The 19,895-nt window shown below is 36.9% G+C and overlaps 1 protein-coding gene across 7 annotated transcripts in view; it reads left to right on the top strand.

The window, feature by feature from the left end:
• Positions 1-19,895, top strand: part of ICA1 (islet cell autoantigen 1) — a 66,420-nt gene that overhangs the window by 17,666 nt on the left and 28,859 nt on the right. For all 7 annotated transcript variants that reach the window (XM_038127381.1, XM_038127385.1, XM_038127383.1 and 4 more), the window contains 2 exons: positions 21-144; positions 2,339-2,537. In XM_038127381.1, the coding sequence (XP_037983309.1) occupies positions 21-144; positions 2,339-2,537 (323 nt within the window). The remainder of the gene's footprint in view (positions 1-20; positions 145-2,338; positions 2,538-19,895) is intronic.

The following is a 19,895-nucleotide window of genomic DNA, read 5'->3' as shown; positions in this document are numbered from 1 at the left end:
ACTCATTTATTTTTTGTTAGTTCTGTCTCAGGAAGAAAATGAATTGGGGAAATTTCTTCGATCACAGGGTTCTCAGGATAAAACAAGAGCAGGAAAAATGATGCAAGCTACAGGAAAGGCCCTCTGCTTTTCTTCTCAGCAAAGGTATGTAGGTCAACATTTCTGTCTGATTTGCATAGTACTTGTGATAATGGTAGTTGATTCACCAATGCCATAATTCATTTGGCCGTTTGAAATGTTTGAGGAACCAATTGATAGGAAAGTTATTGAAAAAATCTGCTGTAATATTGGCAATATTAGTGACTTCTTGAATTTTGCCTGATGCTGCTTTTTGTCCATAGACCTGTTATGTCTATCTTCAGATCCCCTGCCTGTGCCTGTTCAGCTCAGTAGTTCTGAGGCTGTACTGGAGCATCTCCATAGCCTCTCCAGCAGTAGGGTTGTAAAGGAGCTGATGTCAGACCCCTCTCCTGTTTGGCAGCAGTTCTCACTCTGCAGAGAAGTGCTGCAGCAAGCTCACTGTGGAGGTGTCTGGTTCCTGCAAGGGAGGGAGTGAGTAAGGAAATACTTTTTACTGGGCCATCGAATCTCATACCTTGACTAAACAGCCCAGAAGAGAGGAGTCTGAATGCCATCTGCTTGAACTTTAGTGTAAAGTTCCCTTGAGAGGAGATCCTAGATCCCTACAGAACTCATGTAGATTGTGCAGGGGCAAGTAAAAGGTAAGGAATCCAGATGGACACACAAGCACACTAACACCTGCTGTTAACCAGAGTCCTTAATGTGTCACTGACCCAGTGTTTGCTCTAGAAGTTTAAAAGTAACATTACCTGATGGCGTTGTAATATTGTGTTGGTCTTTTTCACAGCATTAAGACTGTGAAAATATGAAATTCACCATCACTCACAAAGGAAAATTCTATTCCATTATGTTTACAGGATTTTGAAGGGCTTTTAACTACTGTGATACTTTCTGGTCTTATCTTAACAGTGCAGTTGTTTGGCTCAAAATGAAGCATCGCATACAGAGCACTGAGAATTTTGTATGTTTATCTTGGGCTAGACTTTGGTCATTAACACCTCCAGTAACAGTCATGACTGGGATCTTAAAGGCAGTTGTAAGGCACCTTTGAGCAAAAGTGCTGATTTGTTTCTTTATGAAGCTTAACTGTTAATAGAAATCTCAATGCATATCTGCATAAACTAAACTTTCTTTTGGATATCTGGGTAAGAATTTGTGGAATGAGAAAAAACATGGTGGAAAAAAAACAAGTCACATTAAATTCACATATTATTATAGCTCTTGCCCAGTACATTTTTAAGGCATCTTTTCAAATAAATTCACATAAAAATAAAAACATTTTTCTTTCTTCTTTTGAGCTATCCTCAAACTCTTGTTGAAGTTGGGGCTGCTTTTATTTATGTTTCATGCTCGTAGCTAGCTCAGTAGCTGGAGATCAAGACAAGATATCGAAGTACTGGAGTCAAAATTAGAAATTCTCTTATGCCAAGGGACTTCCTAGCACATTAAACTATCTCTCTGCTGGTGTGGAGCTGATTGAACCCATTCCAATGAGGTGCTGCTGGAAACCAAGAGGGAAGCAGAAGCAGTGGGAGGAAGCAAAGCAAAAGGAGTAATCCTGTCTAGTGTTGAGATCCCATTAGGAGCTGAAGTGATGGCATAGGGAGGACAACAGTGTCCCCTACTGCCTTTCCAAAGTGTGGTTGTAAGAAGAAACATTTAGATAAATGTCTAAATCTACCAAAAGATAATGTCCTTCAAAGAAATTGTTCCAGTTACTAAAAAAAAAAAAAAAAAAACCCACAAAGAAAAACTCAGATAAATATCTACCTGACAGATGACTTATTTATTTACTTTTACATTTGAAGACTAAAAGGCTAATGGAAGTGTTTTTTGGGATGTTTAGCATGACATTCCTGATACATCTGTGATACTTTTCCCGTAATAAATTACCTTGGGTATATTTTTATAGTTGCTGCATGAAACTTGTGAAGAGGAATGGTAATAACATACAAGTTGTCAAACTAAAATACAAAGGCACAGTAGAAGAGGTTTCTTTTCCACTCACACGTGTAATTAAAAAGTTACTATTTCAACAGAAGAGCTGCAAACACAATATTCATTCAAAATTCTCTGTTTCATGTGTACCTCCAACCATGTGGTGGAATCATCTGAACGTACACTGGAACTTAATTGAACAGTGTTAGCTGTGTATGTTTTTTTTGAGTGCTAGTAAACTCAGGAGTTGTATTAATCCTTTGTGGAACAACATGTTTAACATGTTCCTCTCCTTCCTCTGTTTCATAACTTCCCCCAGATTAGCACTCCGTGCTCCTCTCAGTAGATTGTATCAAGAAGTGGAGACTTTCAGATACAGGGCCATCTCAGACACGTGGCTGACAGTGAACAGAATGGAGCAGTATCGGACTGAATACAGAGGAGCTCTACTCTGGATGAAAGATGTGTCTCAGGAGCTGGATCCAGATCTTTATAAGCAGATGGAAAAGTTCAGGAAGGTATGAAGTTTCCTAGAAGGGATTGCCTAATGGATGACAATGAAGCATGGTTTTGGTTCTTCCAAGGAGGGCATAATTAAGAAGCAGTAAGGATGCCATTTGTCCTAACCTCTTCTTTGGGGGCTGTAAGGAAAGGCATTTTTTAATACTATGTTCAACTTCAGCATACATCTTTATAATTTAAATAATATATCTTTTTGAAGAAGGTTATCTAATTTTAAATATTTAGTGATGACACCTGAATGACTAATAGAGGAAGACACATCTGCTGTCAGAGGGGGAAGAGAATATTAATTTTTGCAACTAAAAACAGTAACAGAAGGGCTCTACCTAATTTATCTGCTGCTAAATTTTTAGGGCAGTTAGAGACCAACATTTCCAAAATTCGCTATTGTTAGATTTTGGGGAGGAGTTGCAAATCTGGAATTTATTTTTAGGTTTCTGATGCAGTTCAGTGTGATTCTTTGGCAACTGCTAAACACTAAAACTGCTAAGGAGGCATTCTCCATAAATAGCCTTCATTCAGTGTCACTCAAGTTTGCTAAACTCCTCCCCTCCCAAAGGACTTGCAAAATCACAAGTCATGGGCGGTAGGCTGCAATTTTGCTACCAGGTGAGAGTATAGAATTTATTTAGGCTGATCCTGTCACAGTTCAGGAATGCACATGAGACTTCACATTTTCTAGTGAGGCCCTAGAGCCAAGTTTGTTAAAAGTCTATAATGTTCACAGTTGGCTGTTTATAGATGCTGGCTATCAGGAAGACTTAGGATCTTAGGTATAACCAAGTGGCTCATGCTTTGAGTAAAGGCAGAAAAAAAATTTACAGAAATTGTGTCATAATTGAAAGCAGCGGTCTAATGACAGAAAAGTGTATTAAAGTGTACATGTATATATGTATGTGGCTTAGAGATAGGTAATGTATTAAAGAGAAAGCCCTGTTAATTGATGGCTTGAACAGTCTGTAACTGAAAGTGTTTGAAGATAAAAGGTATATAATTGTGGATTTTAAAGGCTTGATTAAACCATCCTAACAGGAAAGGACTGGCATGCAACTATGCTATTTTTTGTAAACCAAAGTGGTGACAATAGCAATTAAGAAAGGGATGGAACAAATAGTACCCCAGTTAGTCATCTAATCTTTATTTAATGCTTCAGTACAGGGTATTCCTGTAAGTCTTGTGGCACCAGACATATATTTTTATTATGCCCTATGGGAAATGTTTGTAATGGCAAGTTCTTGCAGGTAAAATAATTGGTATGGTCTTGGCCTCAGCTGATTGCTTATGTATATTGTTTGATTTATTAGGAAAACACTTAAAAGTGGAATGTTAGAATGAATAAAGCAATACTGGTAATAGTCATAGAAAACTGATTTATAGCTTTCTGGCAAAACAAGTGCCTTGGAAAGCATAAATTATATAAATGGCAAAGTAATTAAAATAACATATGGTTTGTGCAGTGAGCTGCTGTAGATAAAAACCTAGATGTGTAATTTTGGACATCTTGAGTTGCTGTGCTTCAAGGTCAGCAAAAAACAGATTTTTTTTTTTAAAGTTCTTACAAAATTTTAGTAGCAAAAATTTGGAAATAGTAAGTATTTTTAAATATTTCTAGATCTGAAATAAATTACATTCTGAGATAAAAAAAATAAAAGTAGATTCTAAAATTCTGTAGCATGACCTCAAATAGTTAAAAAGGCCAAACTTGAAAGTCTTCTGAACATTTCTCTTGTCCAACTGGCTGTCGACTGAAAACCTTTCAGTTCGCATTGTAATGCAAGGAACAAAAAGCTCTACATTTTGTAGCCAACAAAGCAAAGAAATGCCCCTGGTATCCACTTTCCCACATTTCCCATCTGTGCAACAGGCATATCAAACTAGTCTTTGAAGATTTAATACTTGCAGCAAGTAAACTTTTTGGTTTTTAATCAGGGGGAAAAATACTGAAATAAAATCCACAAGCATAATGTTCCTAGGTAGCTATTGCTGAGCAAGATCTTAGTTTCTTTTTAGTCCTTTACAAAAATTAATGGTGGATTCTGTAGTTCTAAATAGAGGAGTTTTTATTGTCTTTTTTTCTATTTCTGCTTGCAGATCTTAATTGTGCCATAGTGTGGCAGTGTAATGCTGAGGTTTTAGGGCTTATTTTGGATCTGTAACAATTTAACAAATTATGCTAGTTTTGTGTCGACAGAGATCTTATAATTACTCATGTAAGATTTTTGGTTCCTAAATATACCATTGCCAGAGAGAAGCATTTTGAGCTGGAGCTGCATATTGACTGATACATCACCAAGTAGTTAGTGAAGCTAATCCTGTCAGAGCACTTGAAAGAAAGTTTTCTTCAGACTTCTGATTGTAAAAATCCAAAGTATTACTTAAGTAAACGTTTTTTGGGGTTTTTTATTTCTAGTAAACAGTGCTTGTTTAATGATCTTTAATGCACCTAGCACATCAGCAGTATTTATATCATTTAGTTAAAGGACTGCTTTTCAAGTATGTAGCCATTTATAATGTAATCCTTAATGTATCATTATGTATACAGATATGGTACTTGTTTTTGGAGACCAAAGCTAAATCAATCCAGATGGGGTTTTCATACCTTCCCTCAGAATAGCTCAGGCTAAAAGATCAATAGTTGAGTCAGTATTTTCAGAGTTGATAAAATCTGAGTTAAAACACTGACATTTTTGTAGCTCTCTTTCAAAACAATGAGGTACTTGAAAGAATTTTCTAATGCTGTTCTTAAGGCGTCAGTCTAAGTATGCAAGACCCAGCAACACTACCCCTTTCAGAGTGTCTCGGAGCACTGCAGAGCAGCCTTTTTACATTGTTGTTTGAAGATAGCTATGTAATTGTAGCTACTTGAGTCAAACTAAGGAAATAGGTATTTACTTTTCCCTGCAGAGTTCTATAAATGCTATGTAACTTTTTTTTTTTTTTCCTATTAGCAGTTTTTATGAACAGTCCAGTGCTGTTCTAGTTACAGCGGTCTTCCATCCCAAGTTCAGAGTTTGAAGTGTTCCTTGAGAGCATCTAAACAGTGCTGTGATATATAGAAGAATGTTAATGAGCAAATATCCTTTTACCAAATTCTCCACACTGATCAGGTTTTTAAAGTTCTTAAATCTCGTCTCTTTTATCTGCCTGGAGACTGTACACTATAACATGAACTATGCTGTGATGTTGTGAAAATACAGACCAAATGGCCCAAGTACTGGTGTCCTTCTTCCAGCTCTGAAATGGTGAAGCTTTTCTATGCATTTTCTGAGCAGGAATGCAACAGTGTGTAGGGATAAACTGAGACCAGGCAACAGCCTTCCACATGCAGCCTACAGGTCACAGGATGGTGTGCTGTTCAATTTTTTGGCTGTGCTATCTCAAGTACAGTTCAATATAGACTTTCTCATCAAACCTGTACATTTCAGTGCCATCCCTAACAAATAAAAAGTGAGAGCTGAAAAAAATTGTCATGCTGACCTTAAAGCTAGCTATGAGAAAATTACATCTGTGGCACGATAGGTTGTTTATCATGCTACATTGATAAAGCAGATTAATCATTTCTATATTTGTGTTTTGCTTCCATCGTTCCCTCTGCTTCCCCTTCATTCTGAGGCTTGAACCATAGCTGAAGTATCTTTGTAAATACCCAGTGGCTATGCTGGGCTCCCTGAGACAGGCTGCACTGCACCTTGCCACCCAGCTCTTGGTTTGCATGCAGATGTTGAGAACTTGCAAGCTAAAAGCTGAATTGTTTGGATGCATTTTATCTCCAGTTCTTTCTAGTTATAGTTGTTTATATACTTGAAACAAAATGAATGCGCTTAAAATAATTTTAAAGATAAATCTGTCAAGAGAAAAGGAAAGTGGGAAGAAGAAAAGTTCAACCAGAAGATCTCAAAGTGACATAATAACTTAACCTGCTGTTATTATAAATGTACCAATACAGGGAATGGCTGACCTGTGCAAGCTTTCCTTGAATATCTTTTATTTCTTGAAAGTTAAAACTTCTGTGGATAGATGGGAAATAATGAAGATATAAATAAATCTATTGATTAAAAGATCATAAGGGAAACACTGACTATATGTATTCATTGTAAAGGTCTCAGCAAGCATGGCTCAGATACATCTGCTGCAGCCTGTCAGGAAGGCTCAGGACCTACAACTCTATTCCCCTGCTCTCCCCTTGCCTGTTATCACTGCTGGGCATGAGGGCACTCTGGCTTTTGTGATGATAAAGGTGCTGTACCACATTACAGCATCACCTGCTGCTCCCCTATCCAGTAACATCAGCTGCTAACAGCCCAGCAAACCTAAAGGCACAGTGGGAATGTGCTGGAGTATTGTTTTAATTTTTTTTTAATTCTCTGTTTCTTTTGAAAACTCTTGGAGAGTTCAGAAAATGCAAAAAGCCTAGGAAAGGAGAAAAACCAAATATGAAGCTGATCTTTGACATAAGGACAGACTTGGCAGTTGCCATCCTTGGGAACTAAATTTCAGTTCCTGGTAAAAATAAAGTGAAAAGGAAATCTGTAGGCATTTAGAAGGTAGCAAACTGAAGAGCAAGTGAAAACACAGGTTTATAAATAACATTACATGCTGATGTTTTTTATATTTCTGCATTTTTACTCAAATTGTTCTTTTAATGGAAAACAAATTGCAAATCTGCATTGTTGCAGTTCCTTATGAATGATTACTGGAAAAGTGATTTTAACTATACTAGAAAAATAAGAGCTCTCAGGAGCTGATAGTTGAGAATATTGACCAAGGAACACTAAACAAAGATTCAGAGGATCATAGAATTAAAAGATGGAAAACAACTTAAAGATCAATTAAACTCTCTTCCTGCCAGGACAAAATCTGTACATCTGTAATATATTTTCCAAGTATTTTTCTATATCTAATAAAGCAGTTCATTTGAGGGTGACCCTATTAGAAGTTTTGTGGTGCTGTTTGTTGGTCATGTTCTAGTTCAATTGTTAAAAGCCAACCAAGAGAAAATAGCTAATGCTATTTGCATCTGCAGATGATATTAAGCTGGAAAGTCTTTTGGTTTTCCAACAGCAAAGTACACCAGCATGTTAAAGAAAAACATCTTTGGCCATGGCAGTCACAATGGTCTAAATAAAAGACTCTAAGTTGTCATAGTTACAAGTAGCAGTATAATTGATGGATGTTTAGAGCCAGCTAGGATAGTCACTGTTGATCAACCTTGGGGTTTAAACATTAACAAAAACTAACAAAAACAATTCTAAAAAAAGGTTTTAGACAGTAGTCATCTCTGTTTGATTTTAGATGATACTTCCCCATTAAATTCCAACTTCATCTGAATAACTTTATGCACTTTTATCTTGAGGTGACAATAATATAGGCCCCTGCATGCGAGACAGCACATGTTGGTGTCTGGGCTTTGGAGGTGTCAGAAAAATGAGTTGCTTCAGTAGACTGTATGCTGGATATGATATGTGTGGCACTGCAATGTGAAAAAAGAATGGTGGCTTTCTTAATACCTGCTAGGAGTGAATCTGGGATAGTAAAGCCTCTCGCATTAATAGATATGATTTTTGTCAGCCTTGGTTCAAAATCTTCCTTTAAAAAAACCAAAACAGCCCCCCACCTATTCTCTTCAGTGATTTGGATTGCTGCTGCTACTTTCTAGAAGAATAGGTGAACTTCAGGAGATGCAGTAATACTCTCTGCAAGGTAGCTGTGTCTCCTCTAAAATTAGTAAGATGGTGTCAAACTGCACCCTGAGATCCACATCTTAGGTAGCAGTGTGATAGCAGAGAGAGAGATAACAGCCCACTCTTACGATATGATGATAAGCAACACCTACACATATCTCTTCTTGTGACATGCCTGTGCCATCAAGAGTAGGTTTGGTTTCATTCTGGTAGGGAATAGCAGTCAGAGTAGGGGTTTTGAAGTCAGGTTTTTAAATATGAAAGTATATGGTGTTGGAAATGCTAAATTTAGTGATTTACCAAGAAATTGGGGTAATGAAAGACAAAGCACATTAAAAAAGTGCTCTTCAATCAAAATTGTAGTTGTTGCTTTGTGATTACTGCATCTCCTTGTAAAAGCAGATGGAGTTCCAATGCTGAGCCTGTTTTCTTTGAGGAGTTTCTGCTATAATGTTCTTTCCAGCTTCTCCAATATCATATTTAGTAACATTAAGCTGAGAAACCAAAACATTACGAGATATCTCACATACAAAATGCCCAAGCATTTTTAGGCAGTTAGGAAAGATGTCCCTCTTTTGAAAACGTACCTTTAGAAATGTTCTTCACAGTAAAAGCCTTTTATAGTCTTACAACTTTAAATTACCATTTCAAGTACCATTTGTAGGACTCAGAGTACAGAATGATACAAAATCAATTATTTTCTGAAGCCATTTCGTGTATATTAAATATCACTGATTACTGTTACTGTGTTAAAAGCAAAGTAGCAATGTGTGATGGAGGTGCCCTTTTAAAAGCATAATGAGAGTATGCCACTTAAAAATAGAAACAGACTTCTTGGAACAGATTACATCATCTTTAGAGGTATTGCTTGTAGAATATGGTTGCTTCCAGAGATTAATGCTTACCCTTGAGAAATGGTTCATCATCTGTTTGGTTATTTTTACAAAAGAAGAGTTTGAGGTGAGACTCTGAAAAATGGCATTGAAGTAAAATAAAATTAGTCTTCTAATTAGTCTTCTAGACTACAGATACAATATAGTTTTTCAATAACTTTGTTTCATGTAACCTTACTAAAATCAAAAAAGGTAGATTTGGCTTCTTTGTACATTTTCAGACTTGTATTTATGTTGAGAAAAGATAGGCAGACACATCAGGCACATCCTAAAAATTTATGTTCATCTAAATAACAGAAAAAAATGTTTCAACAGAGTACAACAAATCTTCTAAAAAAAAAAAATCAGTGCTTTAAATCAATAGTCTTAACTTTTATGTAATAATTGGTTTTGGTCCCAATATTAAAAAGACTCTCAAACATGGTGTGATAAAAATTAAACTCCAGGAATTTTCTCATGTCTAATAATTATAGGAATGTGTAAATATTAAATTTAATAATGGATTTTAAAAAAATACAGGAATTGAACACTATTTTCAGAAATATTGTTCTGAGAATGGGAAAGAAAAGATGATTACCTAGACAATTTATATTGCTCTCATGAAAACTCAAACCCTACAAGCTGGTTTATATGGGCAAAGCTTGTTACCCATGTGGATCATTTTGTGAATTCAGAACCTAAACGAAGTGTAAAAAATATGACTAGAGTAGGCTGTGAAAAGAGAAATGAGATTTGGAAAATTCCCTCGGTCTTAATAATCTGAAAAGGCTATGAGAATAGCTAAAGAAATATTTTTTAAAAATAAATGAAGTACAGATGTGACTGAACTGAGAGAATTCTGCAGAAGTGAAGAATAAACAGGAAGGGGAATACAGCTGTTGGGGAAAACATTGTTTACACAAGAGAACCAAGTTTTTCTATAGTCCCCACTGCCCAGGAATTCTTCTTATACTTTCCTAAAATGCTTGGGCACATACATAATGTAGTCCATCTGCTTTGATTTCATAAGGCCTTAGCTATTCAGTTGTATGTTGCATAGGCTCTGAATGATTAAAAAGATGCGGTGTTTGATTTTTCTCCTTCACATAATGAAAGCAAATTAGACAGGATTTAAAAAACCCCAACCAACAAAAAGGTACTGTTCTAATAAAAAAAAGGCAAATATACAACCATCTCTGATTCAGTGTTCTGCCTGAGCTCTGCTTCGATTTCAAATGTTGTTTCATCTGTAATCGCACACTGTGAAGTCTGAAGAGCACCACAAAAAGATTTGTGTCTTTTTTATAAATCTGTACTCTTTCAGAGTTTGTGTCTTGGCAGAATATAATTAGATTGTTTTGATGGAAACAAGCCATGCTTATTGATATATTAAATGCCAACCAGGAATAGCAATAACAATGCATGGGATTATTTACAACAGACTTTGTGTTACAAATGAATCGTGATTATTTGTGGGTGCCATTTTATATTCTGTGCTGAAAGGTTAAATAGAAAATGAAACACAAAACCTTGACTTACAAGACTTCTGTATTAGCACTGTAAACAGAGTGGCTTTGCACTCAGGACAGTGAGAGCATCTGGGGACTGAATATTAAAGGAACTTGATAATCATGTTGATTTTGTTAAAGGTATCTTTCTTAAAATGTTGGTGTCACATCTAGCTAGGATTTGCAGTATGTGTCAGTGCCATTCCCTGGCAGTTTGTGCATCTGTTCATCCCACTGCCCTTTGCAATGGCTAAGGAGATCATACAGGCCAGCTCACTCTTTTACAGTGAGCTTTCAGTGGGGATATTGTTACTGCACCTGAATTTGAGCTTTTCAAGTCCCTTTACCTAATTCCAGCATATTCACTCCTCCCATCTGCCTCCTCAGAGGAGACCCAGATTGAAGTAACAGTCTTGCTCAGGCCTTCAAGAATTTAATTTGGATGCAATGAAATTTAAAAAAAAATTATATTTTTTCCCTATGAGGACACTGTACCTGAAGGAGTCAAGAAGACCTTCAAATTATTTGCATTATCTGAGATAAACTGAACTGTATAATTACTAGATTAATGCAGTCATGGGCATAGTAGACATGTTAGTTTTATGCTGTATTATGATATTCTTTACATCACCTCTGGTCTTCAGTGTTCAAAAGCAATAATTACCTGTCTCAGTTTCCTGCAGGGGCTGGCTGTTTAATTGCTCTCCACTTGGCAGCATTCCCTCCTCTACCATGTGTGGCAGCCATCCTTTGCTCTCAAGTTGTCTAATGTGATTAACACAAGTGAGTTATGATAAGCTCAGCAATTCTCAGTTCTTTTAACACTCAGTCCAGGTTATGCCTGCTTTAGAGCTGTATGTGATTTTTCAAACCTGAAAGACCATATTATTTCTTCATTTTTGCAATTTATCTTGGTTGCCCTGCTTCTTGCTACAAATCTTTGAAATAATTTTTGCCAACTCATAGACTTGGATCATACCAATAAAATGTGACTCTTTGTTTTCAGACTATACATAGTTATTTGCATCTATGCAAAGAACTGTTGGCTTTTTATCAGCTCCCTTAGAGTCATTTCAGGAGAGGAGAGTTCAGTAGTTTTCAGGACCATATTCTTCCCTAAAGAGGATGTGTGTCCATGCATGAAAATATGCATCTGTTTGTAAATTGGGAGGGTGTGTCAAGAACACTGTGGTGGTAATGACTCATGTCTGCAGAGTGACAGATGTATGTTCCCTACTGGAACTGCATTTGGGGCTCATAATGTAAAGTCTACCCCCAAACTCTGAAATAATGCTGTTTAGATGAAGGCCATTCTGTAATCAATTTAAGAGTCTGCTGATCATGAATATTTTCTTTGCATGTCTTTACTTCAAGGTCCCTGTCAGTGTCAACAAGTTTTTTTTGGTCTTTTTTTTCCTTTCAGCCTGGTAAATCCCACATTCTGGGTTTGACCAGTACTGAAACTTGTTACCAACAGAAAGCTGAGTATGTATTTAAGAAGCTTCTTAAAGTAGAAGAAAAGAAGATGCTTTAACAAGGCTAGAAGTTCATATTTATTGCCTTCCTTTCATTTAAATTGTCATTTCATGTTTGTTCCCTTTTTAAAATAATTAGCACATTGATCTGAGCTCTAAAAATGAATACAATGGCTGTGAGGAAGCCATCCATATTAATAGTTTCAGGAGCATGACGAGTTCTCTGCTCACTGGTAATCTGAGAGTAGCGAGGAGGTACAAGCTCTGAGAGGTGGAGCTGCTTTCATATACAGTTTATGCCTGTAATGACCCTGTGTGAATGAGTTGGGAGGAGAGGCTGTGTGCACTCAGCTCTCAGCTGTCACATATGTCACTGCATTAAAATTCCCTCCTTTGATACAGTTTGAAGTTAAACATATTGACCATAACTGGTTTGTCTTTATGCTGGATAAAATAGGCGGAGAGGCCTCATGCAGCCAGCATTAGTGTCAGCTGGGATGCTGCTGCTGGCTGTATCCCTTTATTTCCCCATGAACCTTTCTTGGGAACACAAGCTACAGCTTTTTGGGTCAAAGCTGCTGAGGCCAGGTTCTGCCTGCATGGAGTGTGGACACATTCATTTGGAGTTGATCTATTTCTGCACAGGCAGGAGATAGAGAAGTTGCTTGGCAGCATGTGAGGAGTATGGGGCTATGTATTTGAAGAGTAGGGCAAGATTTTTCAAAAGGCAAAGACAGGAGTATGTATGACCTGTTTTCTGGGGAAAATGTATGGCTGTGCAGAGATGCTGCTTTTCTGAAAAGTGATGCCTAGATGAAGCTGACCTAGTGCAGAACTCTGTGTAATCACTCACTGTGTTTTGAGCATGGCAGCTATCTATCTAGCTTAAAAATGTATTTTCCCAAACTTAAATTCAAGTCAACCACTCCTAATTTGAAATAAGTCTTGTGTAAACACGCCTAGCATCTGTTTAATTCAAAATTTCTGTTAAAACAGCTTAGCTAACCTGCAGAAAAGTAGCATATCTCCATTTCTTGGGCTGTGAGCTCAAAAGCTCTTGAATGTTTTAAAATGGGGCAACTCAGGAATGGTTTTTTGCTTTGCCTGAATTTTTATGTTGCAATATGATCATAATTTATATAATGACTCTGAGTGTGGTTCTGAAAAACTGAAGACTCTTATTGCTTTCATCTTCTTAACTTTAAAAAACTTTCCTTCATTTTACAGTAAATAGTGGTTGGGATTCCAGAAGCAGTCCACATCATGTATTTGAAAGTCAGTTGCATGCTGTATTTGATAGAATTTTTTTTTTAACCTGATGTATTTTCTGTGAATATTTCTTTGCCTATTTTGTTGGAATTGTTTTATTTTAAGCAATTGGATTCACATTCTGGGTCTGAACTGTGTGTTCTGTTTGTGAAAGCTGTTGTGAGTCTTTAAGCTAAAGACTCTAGTTTTTGGCTGGATGAACTTGCTGGTCTGTGGATGTAATTTTGATCAGGGCTGTGGCCAGCTGCTGGATAAGTGGAAAGGATTCTGTAGAGGCGTTGCTCTCCCCAAATGACACACTGTGTCTGCCTCTACTTGGCCATGCTAGAGGGGTGAAAATCAGGAAGGAGGAGGAAAATACCACCTTAATTCCTGGTAATTCCTTAGAAAAAAATTTCAGAGGTTTTCTGTTGCTGTTGGGCTGTACCATTCAACCTGTGGTGTTTGGGTTTGGTTTTTTTTTTCCTATGAAGGGACTAAATTACTTTTTAATAATGGAGGAGGAAGTATATGTCTGTTGCTTTAGGGCAGCTGTTCAGAATGTTGTTATTAAGTACAGAGCACTGTATTGCTTGCCACAAATAATTTTCATGTCTCAGAGAAATTTAATTTGGATATAACAAAACCTTGCTGCTAAGAGGTGTTTGGATCCATGTCTTTGCACTACTATAATAGTGAGAGTAGGGAAGAAAATATGCCAAATTTGCGTCAAAAAAAGGTTAAAACAGTCAAGGAAAAAACACATTCTCTTGAGACATCTAAAATTAGAATATCTTGTTGGTTGAATTGCAAAGCAACTTTTTTTCATATAAATTTAGAACACATAGTTGATGGGGTTGTTCTGATGAAATGCCTAATCCAAAAGCAGGGCTGTTTCAACAGTATTTATTTTTAGTAAACTACCCTCTGAAAAATAGAGGGAAAAAATTAGTTAGATATGCATTTCTCACAGGTTTCATGTAGACAGTAACACTGTTTAGTATTCCAGCCCCCACCTAAATTCCATGAGTAACCTTTTCACTTGGCAGACACCCTCTGAAAAGAAGAGAGGAGGTTTGTGGTGGATGCTGAAAGATAAGCTAGGCCTCTTCAGGTAAATCCTGTGGGTTTTGGCAATTGATTTCCAAAATTCAAACCTCAAGTCTTAATGTGTATGTATGCTTTTTGCAAGGGAGTACAAAAATTTTTGAAAGATCTGATCTTCTTTTCATACTGCAGTTGTAATTGTAGAAATGTTGAAGCACCTCAAAATTGCCTCCACCCCTTCTCCTGGTGAATCTGTGTGAATGTAAAGCTTACATTCTGTCATACAATTATAATATGTGAAGCATTTCCATGTGATTTCTGTTACCTGAGCCTGTTTGGCATAGGCAGTGCTTCAATGCGCTCTGGCCCCTCTAACAGTTAAAAAATTATGTAACTCATGGTTTTGAATTTTTGTTGTGGAAAATCTGCAGTTACACAGGTGTTATGTTGGAAAAGCTAATTTGAGGTATCTGTGCTACCTTAGACCACAGAACAGAGAGTTCTTCTGGCATAAGAGGGTGCTGTGCTGGTCTGAATCCAGCAGAGCAAACTCTCAAACTCCCCTTAACCTGCGAACATGCCTCAGAGTTACTTTATTCTTCAGACAAAAATCCACTGTCTGTGCATCATCTTTCTTCACTGGTGTCCAATGGAAGCAGCTAGGGAGCTGCATAGAGCAAATACACAGTGGTGTTTTCTTTTAGTACTGTGACCAGTAGACATAGGGTTTGTTTTCCTGTAGTCCAGTTGCCTTTTGAACCAATATAAATCCCCAATGCATGGCTGTGCTCAAAGACCCGCCCTGCAGACACAGATGTTGTGTAAAGATCACCTCACCTCATTTTGTGTTTAGATGGCTTATTCAGTATAGTGCCCTCAGGTTCCTGTGTTGGCTGAAGTCTCATCTTTTACAAGTTTTGTATCTGTGGTATGATGGCCTTCCATCATACTCCTCCTTACTCTTTTTTTTTTTTTTTTTTGTGTCCTGACAAACCCTCATCTATCGTTCTTTTTTACATAAACTAATTTACATATTTGGTCAGATATTTTGTTGTTGCCTGCCTTTTTTTCCCCGTTGCTAAGCCTGATCTGTGTTTGCAGATCCAACTTGGCTTTCAGTTGAAAAAAAATGCCAAGTGAAAAGTCATGTCCCTGTATAATATTTATGGAATCACATGCATAAAGTGTGAGGATGTTCTCATTTTTCCTCCTCCTTAAAGAGACACAAGAGAGTTGATAAAGGTACATTATAAAACAGCAGGAATAAACACAAGGCTGGGAAGGAAGTGAGGCAGTAGGAAAAAAAGAGAGAAAGGAGTAAGATAAATGTCTATGTGTTTGCATAAAGGAGAAAGGGAGAGATATTCAATTTCTGTGATAGCCATCATTGAATATATCAGAAGATGGTACAACCAACCTTTGTTTTTTGAGGGGAAAAAAGGAAGAATATTCCAGCCAGCCATAACCTTATATCCTCACAGGGTTCAGAGAATTGCTCACATCTGCTTTCAGTGGTTGTGAAGTAAGCAGTTCTGGCCATGGTTTACTCATTACTGCCAGGCTGGAGTTGCATGGTGTGCGAGCCAACAGGCTGAAGGCAGTAAAATTTTTACAGATCAAATGCTGAAAAACTGAAGAGGGAAATGTGGCATAAATGTGACACAAAGACCAAATTTCATATACTCCTGAAAAAAAAAATCCACAGAGATCCTGGTGTATATCCATGGTCTGGTGCTTTGGTAGATGTTTGTATCTCTTTTAGAAATGATCCTTTGTTGGGATTTAAAAGTAATAGTTGTTAGTTCAGTGTACCTAACAGCATATTTTCCTATCTTAGGTTTTTCTATTGCTGTTAAAGTAGAAATTGCAGCAAAGCTCATTAAGCACATTGCTCCTTAACATGGCATTCTCCTTGACCCAGACATGAATTTTAAACAGGAAGAAAAACACATGCCTCTGACCCAAAGTAATGAGAGGATAATAACAGAGCTAAAAATTAGGGCAAAGTTATATAGGCAGGAGAAAATAAAAGGATGAGGCTCTATGGTCAAAGAAGAGAACACAGAATGGTAGTTGTACTTCATCTGTGATATATTTGTATCCTGAATACAATGGCCTCATCTTCAGTGACTGGAGATACAAACAGCAAAACAGTTTATGTTTGAAGTGCTAGATTAAAGAGTTCTTTTGTGTATTTAGTCACAATTTCATCTCTTTTGTATATTGAATTTTTTTCTCCCAGCAGCAAACTGCTAATTGCAGCTCTACAACTACAGTTGAAAGCTTTTTGCAAGAGGTTTTTGTGAAGATCTTATGTAAAGATGTAGCTTAGCTGTAAGCCAGTGGTGTCTCTTGGTGCAGTTTGAGGAAGCACAGATCTCAGTCCACATCTCTGGATTGAAAACCTGGAGAGGAGAGTATCAAAAGTGTAAGATGTAATACAGAGACTAGAGGAAGCTACTCAAGATGAGGTGTTTCTAAGTCAGTCTGTCTCATTTAACAAAGACAAGGTGAAAATTGGTTAGACCACGATACATAAGCTGCTGAGACTCCTCAGTCTTCTCATCAGGAGTTTTTCAAGAATTGTGGCTTGGAAGCTTACACTGGATGAATTAAAAGGGTAAATAAGGCACGCGGTCAAATACTTATGGTTATTATTAACATCATAGGAAATAATTTTCTGGATGTCGTTTAGGTTAGGATTTATCAAACATAACTTCAGACATGTTCTCTGTAGATGTCTACACCTAAATTGATCAATGAGAGTTCTCTTTGTAGTCCAGTAGAGAGAAGTAGGGTAATATGAAGTGAATTCTAGTGTCAGTTGTTTGTGTTAGCTAGATCTTAATCCGCTAACACAGGTAATAAGGTGGATATCAAGGCCTGAGCTAGGCCTTGGGTAGGTGCAAGAGTAGTATTTTGTGATGTTCATTTGCTGATTTGTACTGTCTTTAACCTCTCTGATGAAATACATAGCATCTCTCCAGCAAGGCTTTTCTAGAAGACCTGTGGAGCTTCCCAAAGCTGGCTTAGGTATGAGTGACCAAGGGGATAGGTATGTGCACAGGGACAAATTCTGGTAAAAACTGAGCCAAAATAGTGATGACAATTCTGATGAGTCATAATGGCTCTCCTCAAGAACTGCCATAGACCATATCCTAATAGGACATTTGAAAATCACAAAATTAGAGAAAATATGACACTTTTTGGTGCTTCTTGGAGTTTAAAATTTTGCCATCCACAGATATTAAATTTTTCTAATAAAATGTTATTAAAATACCAAAAAAAAGTAAATTAAGTAAATTGTAGCAGCTTTGAATGACAGAGTTTACATGAAAACTGATGGGTTTAAGGGAATATCATTTTGGTTATAATGTAACTTTTCTACTATTTTTTTTTCTCTAGGCTTTTTCATTGTAGCATAAGGAGAGCAGAATACATGTTTAAGTCATGGAGATTTGATGGTTCTGACTAGAATCAAAAATGTCAGCATTAAATAAAAAAATTTAATTAAAAAATCAACTTATACTGACTTTATGGTCATTCTATGTGTAGCCAGTTGATGTTTCATATTGAGTTTTCTGGCAGAGAAACATGATCTGGTCCCAGTAAATAGAGGAAACGCTGCTACTGTTATACTAATCCATGTTAAGATGCATTTGTCTGTATTCTGTTATGCAGCAGTATAGCATTTCTTCTGCCTTTTTTCTTTTTTTGTCTTCATTTTCTTTTGTCTGCTTTAGCACTCTTCTTCTGTTGCTTACACTGAGTTCCAGGACTGTCATGAACTATTAAATCTAAAAGCTCTGAGTAATTATGGCAGGTAATATTCTAGCAGGTATTTGCAGTTATTTCAATTAGCATTGATTTCATTGGATTATTTTGGCTATCACTGTGCTTTAGTGCAATAATTTAAATTGTTTCTCACCATGAATGTTTCAGCCATTAGAAAAATGGTCTTTGGTGGCTTAAAAAATTTTGTGTTGTCTTTTATCTTGGGATAGATTTGCCTTGTTCAAGTCTGTATATAATGGCAGATTTCTACCCCTTCAGGACATCAGAAAGTTGTATCATCTTCCTTTCCAGAATCTTTCTCTTGCAGTGCAACTGACCTAATACATCTTTAATTCAGCTTTCACTTACTGGCTGTCTCTCCACATGAATTTGCCAATATATTTAAGGTTCCTCAAAACACAAACATAAGTGCTTTTTCAAAGCTGACATGCCACTTGTTCTTTTGTGGCAGAAAGGCAGACAGTACTTTTCGTAGAATCATAGAGGGGTTTGGTTGGGAGGGACCTTAAAGATCATCTAGTTCTAACTCCTCTGTCATGGGCAGGGACCCCTTCCATAGAAGGTGTTTTGTTGGTTTCCAGAGTGAGACGGGTAGACATGCATTGGTAATTAGGTCTTTTATATGAGTTGCAACATGACTGTAAATTTTCTTAATCAAACCTAATAGAGTGAGGTGCATAGGGCTTTTGCACAAGCATAGACAATCTCATTAAGTCCAAAATGGCAAATTTAAGAAATGTATTATTGGAACTTGGTCTGCACTAAAATTATCCTAATTCAAATGTCAAGAATAGTTTTGTTTCTTGAACAAATGTGATGTACATCTGCTCAGCCTCAGACTTGAAGATATCATTTGGATCTGTTTATGCTGTCCAAGTAGTTTTTCCCTTTTAGCTAGACATGGCTCACTTTAAAAATTTCATCTCCTAAAATTAATTCCTACCAGTGTTTCTCATCAGACCATAAATAAAGAATTTAATAACCAGGGTTGAAGCAGACGAACAGAAGTATGCCCACTCTTCTTTAATCAGTGTTTTTATGTATTATTCTTAAAAAATGATGGAGCAGAGATTAATGAATACAATGAATACTATTCCAACCCAAAGGAACAGGTGAATCAAAATTTAGTCTGCAAAATGTAGAATATACCACAGCACATGGAAGTCAGGTTTCATACTGTGCAAGGCATTGGAAGTCTGTACCTTGCCTGTGGAAGAGTTACAGGCATTATTTTGTATAAAACATTACCTTTTCTGCTCTCTGACTGTGCATCATCGATCTTGAATTAAAAAGAAGGGAAAAAATAAACCAGTAAGTCGTTACTTATACTCATGTGAAGGTGTAATAGGTGCTCCTTATCAAAACACCACTCAAACTACGAAATTACTACAGTTTGTGAGAACTGAGAATCTAGTTCCTTACGTATTCCGTGCTATATAGAGAAATGCTGTAAGTTGTGCTCTATGGTAAATACTTGGTCCTCAAACTACAGTTTGATTTCATTTTCATGTAGTCTTTACAATGATCAGTATGCCAGAAGGTGCTATACTTATTTAATGCAAAGATTTGTCCTGATTCCATCTGCTAGTAGGGTTTACCCAGAGCCCCAAACAGGAAGTTTTGCTATATTTCAGGCGTTTTTCCCCCTCAGTTTACTTGTCCCCTCCTTCCAGTCTATACACACACTGTGCATGCATTTCAGATCAAGTAAGTGAGAGGTTGGGTGAC

Source organism: Motacilla alba, chromosome 2, assembly GCF_015832195.1.
Source record: "Motacilla alba alba isolate MOTALB_02 chromosome 2, Motacilla_alba_V1.0_pri, whole genome shotgun sequence".
Taxonomy (NCBI): Eukaryota; Metazoa; Chordata; class Aves; order Passeriformes; family Motacillidae; genus Motacilla; species Motacilla alba.
Note: the sequence above shows the minus strand (reverse complement) of the source record. Positions and strands in the feature narration are given on the sequence as shown.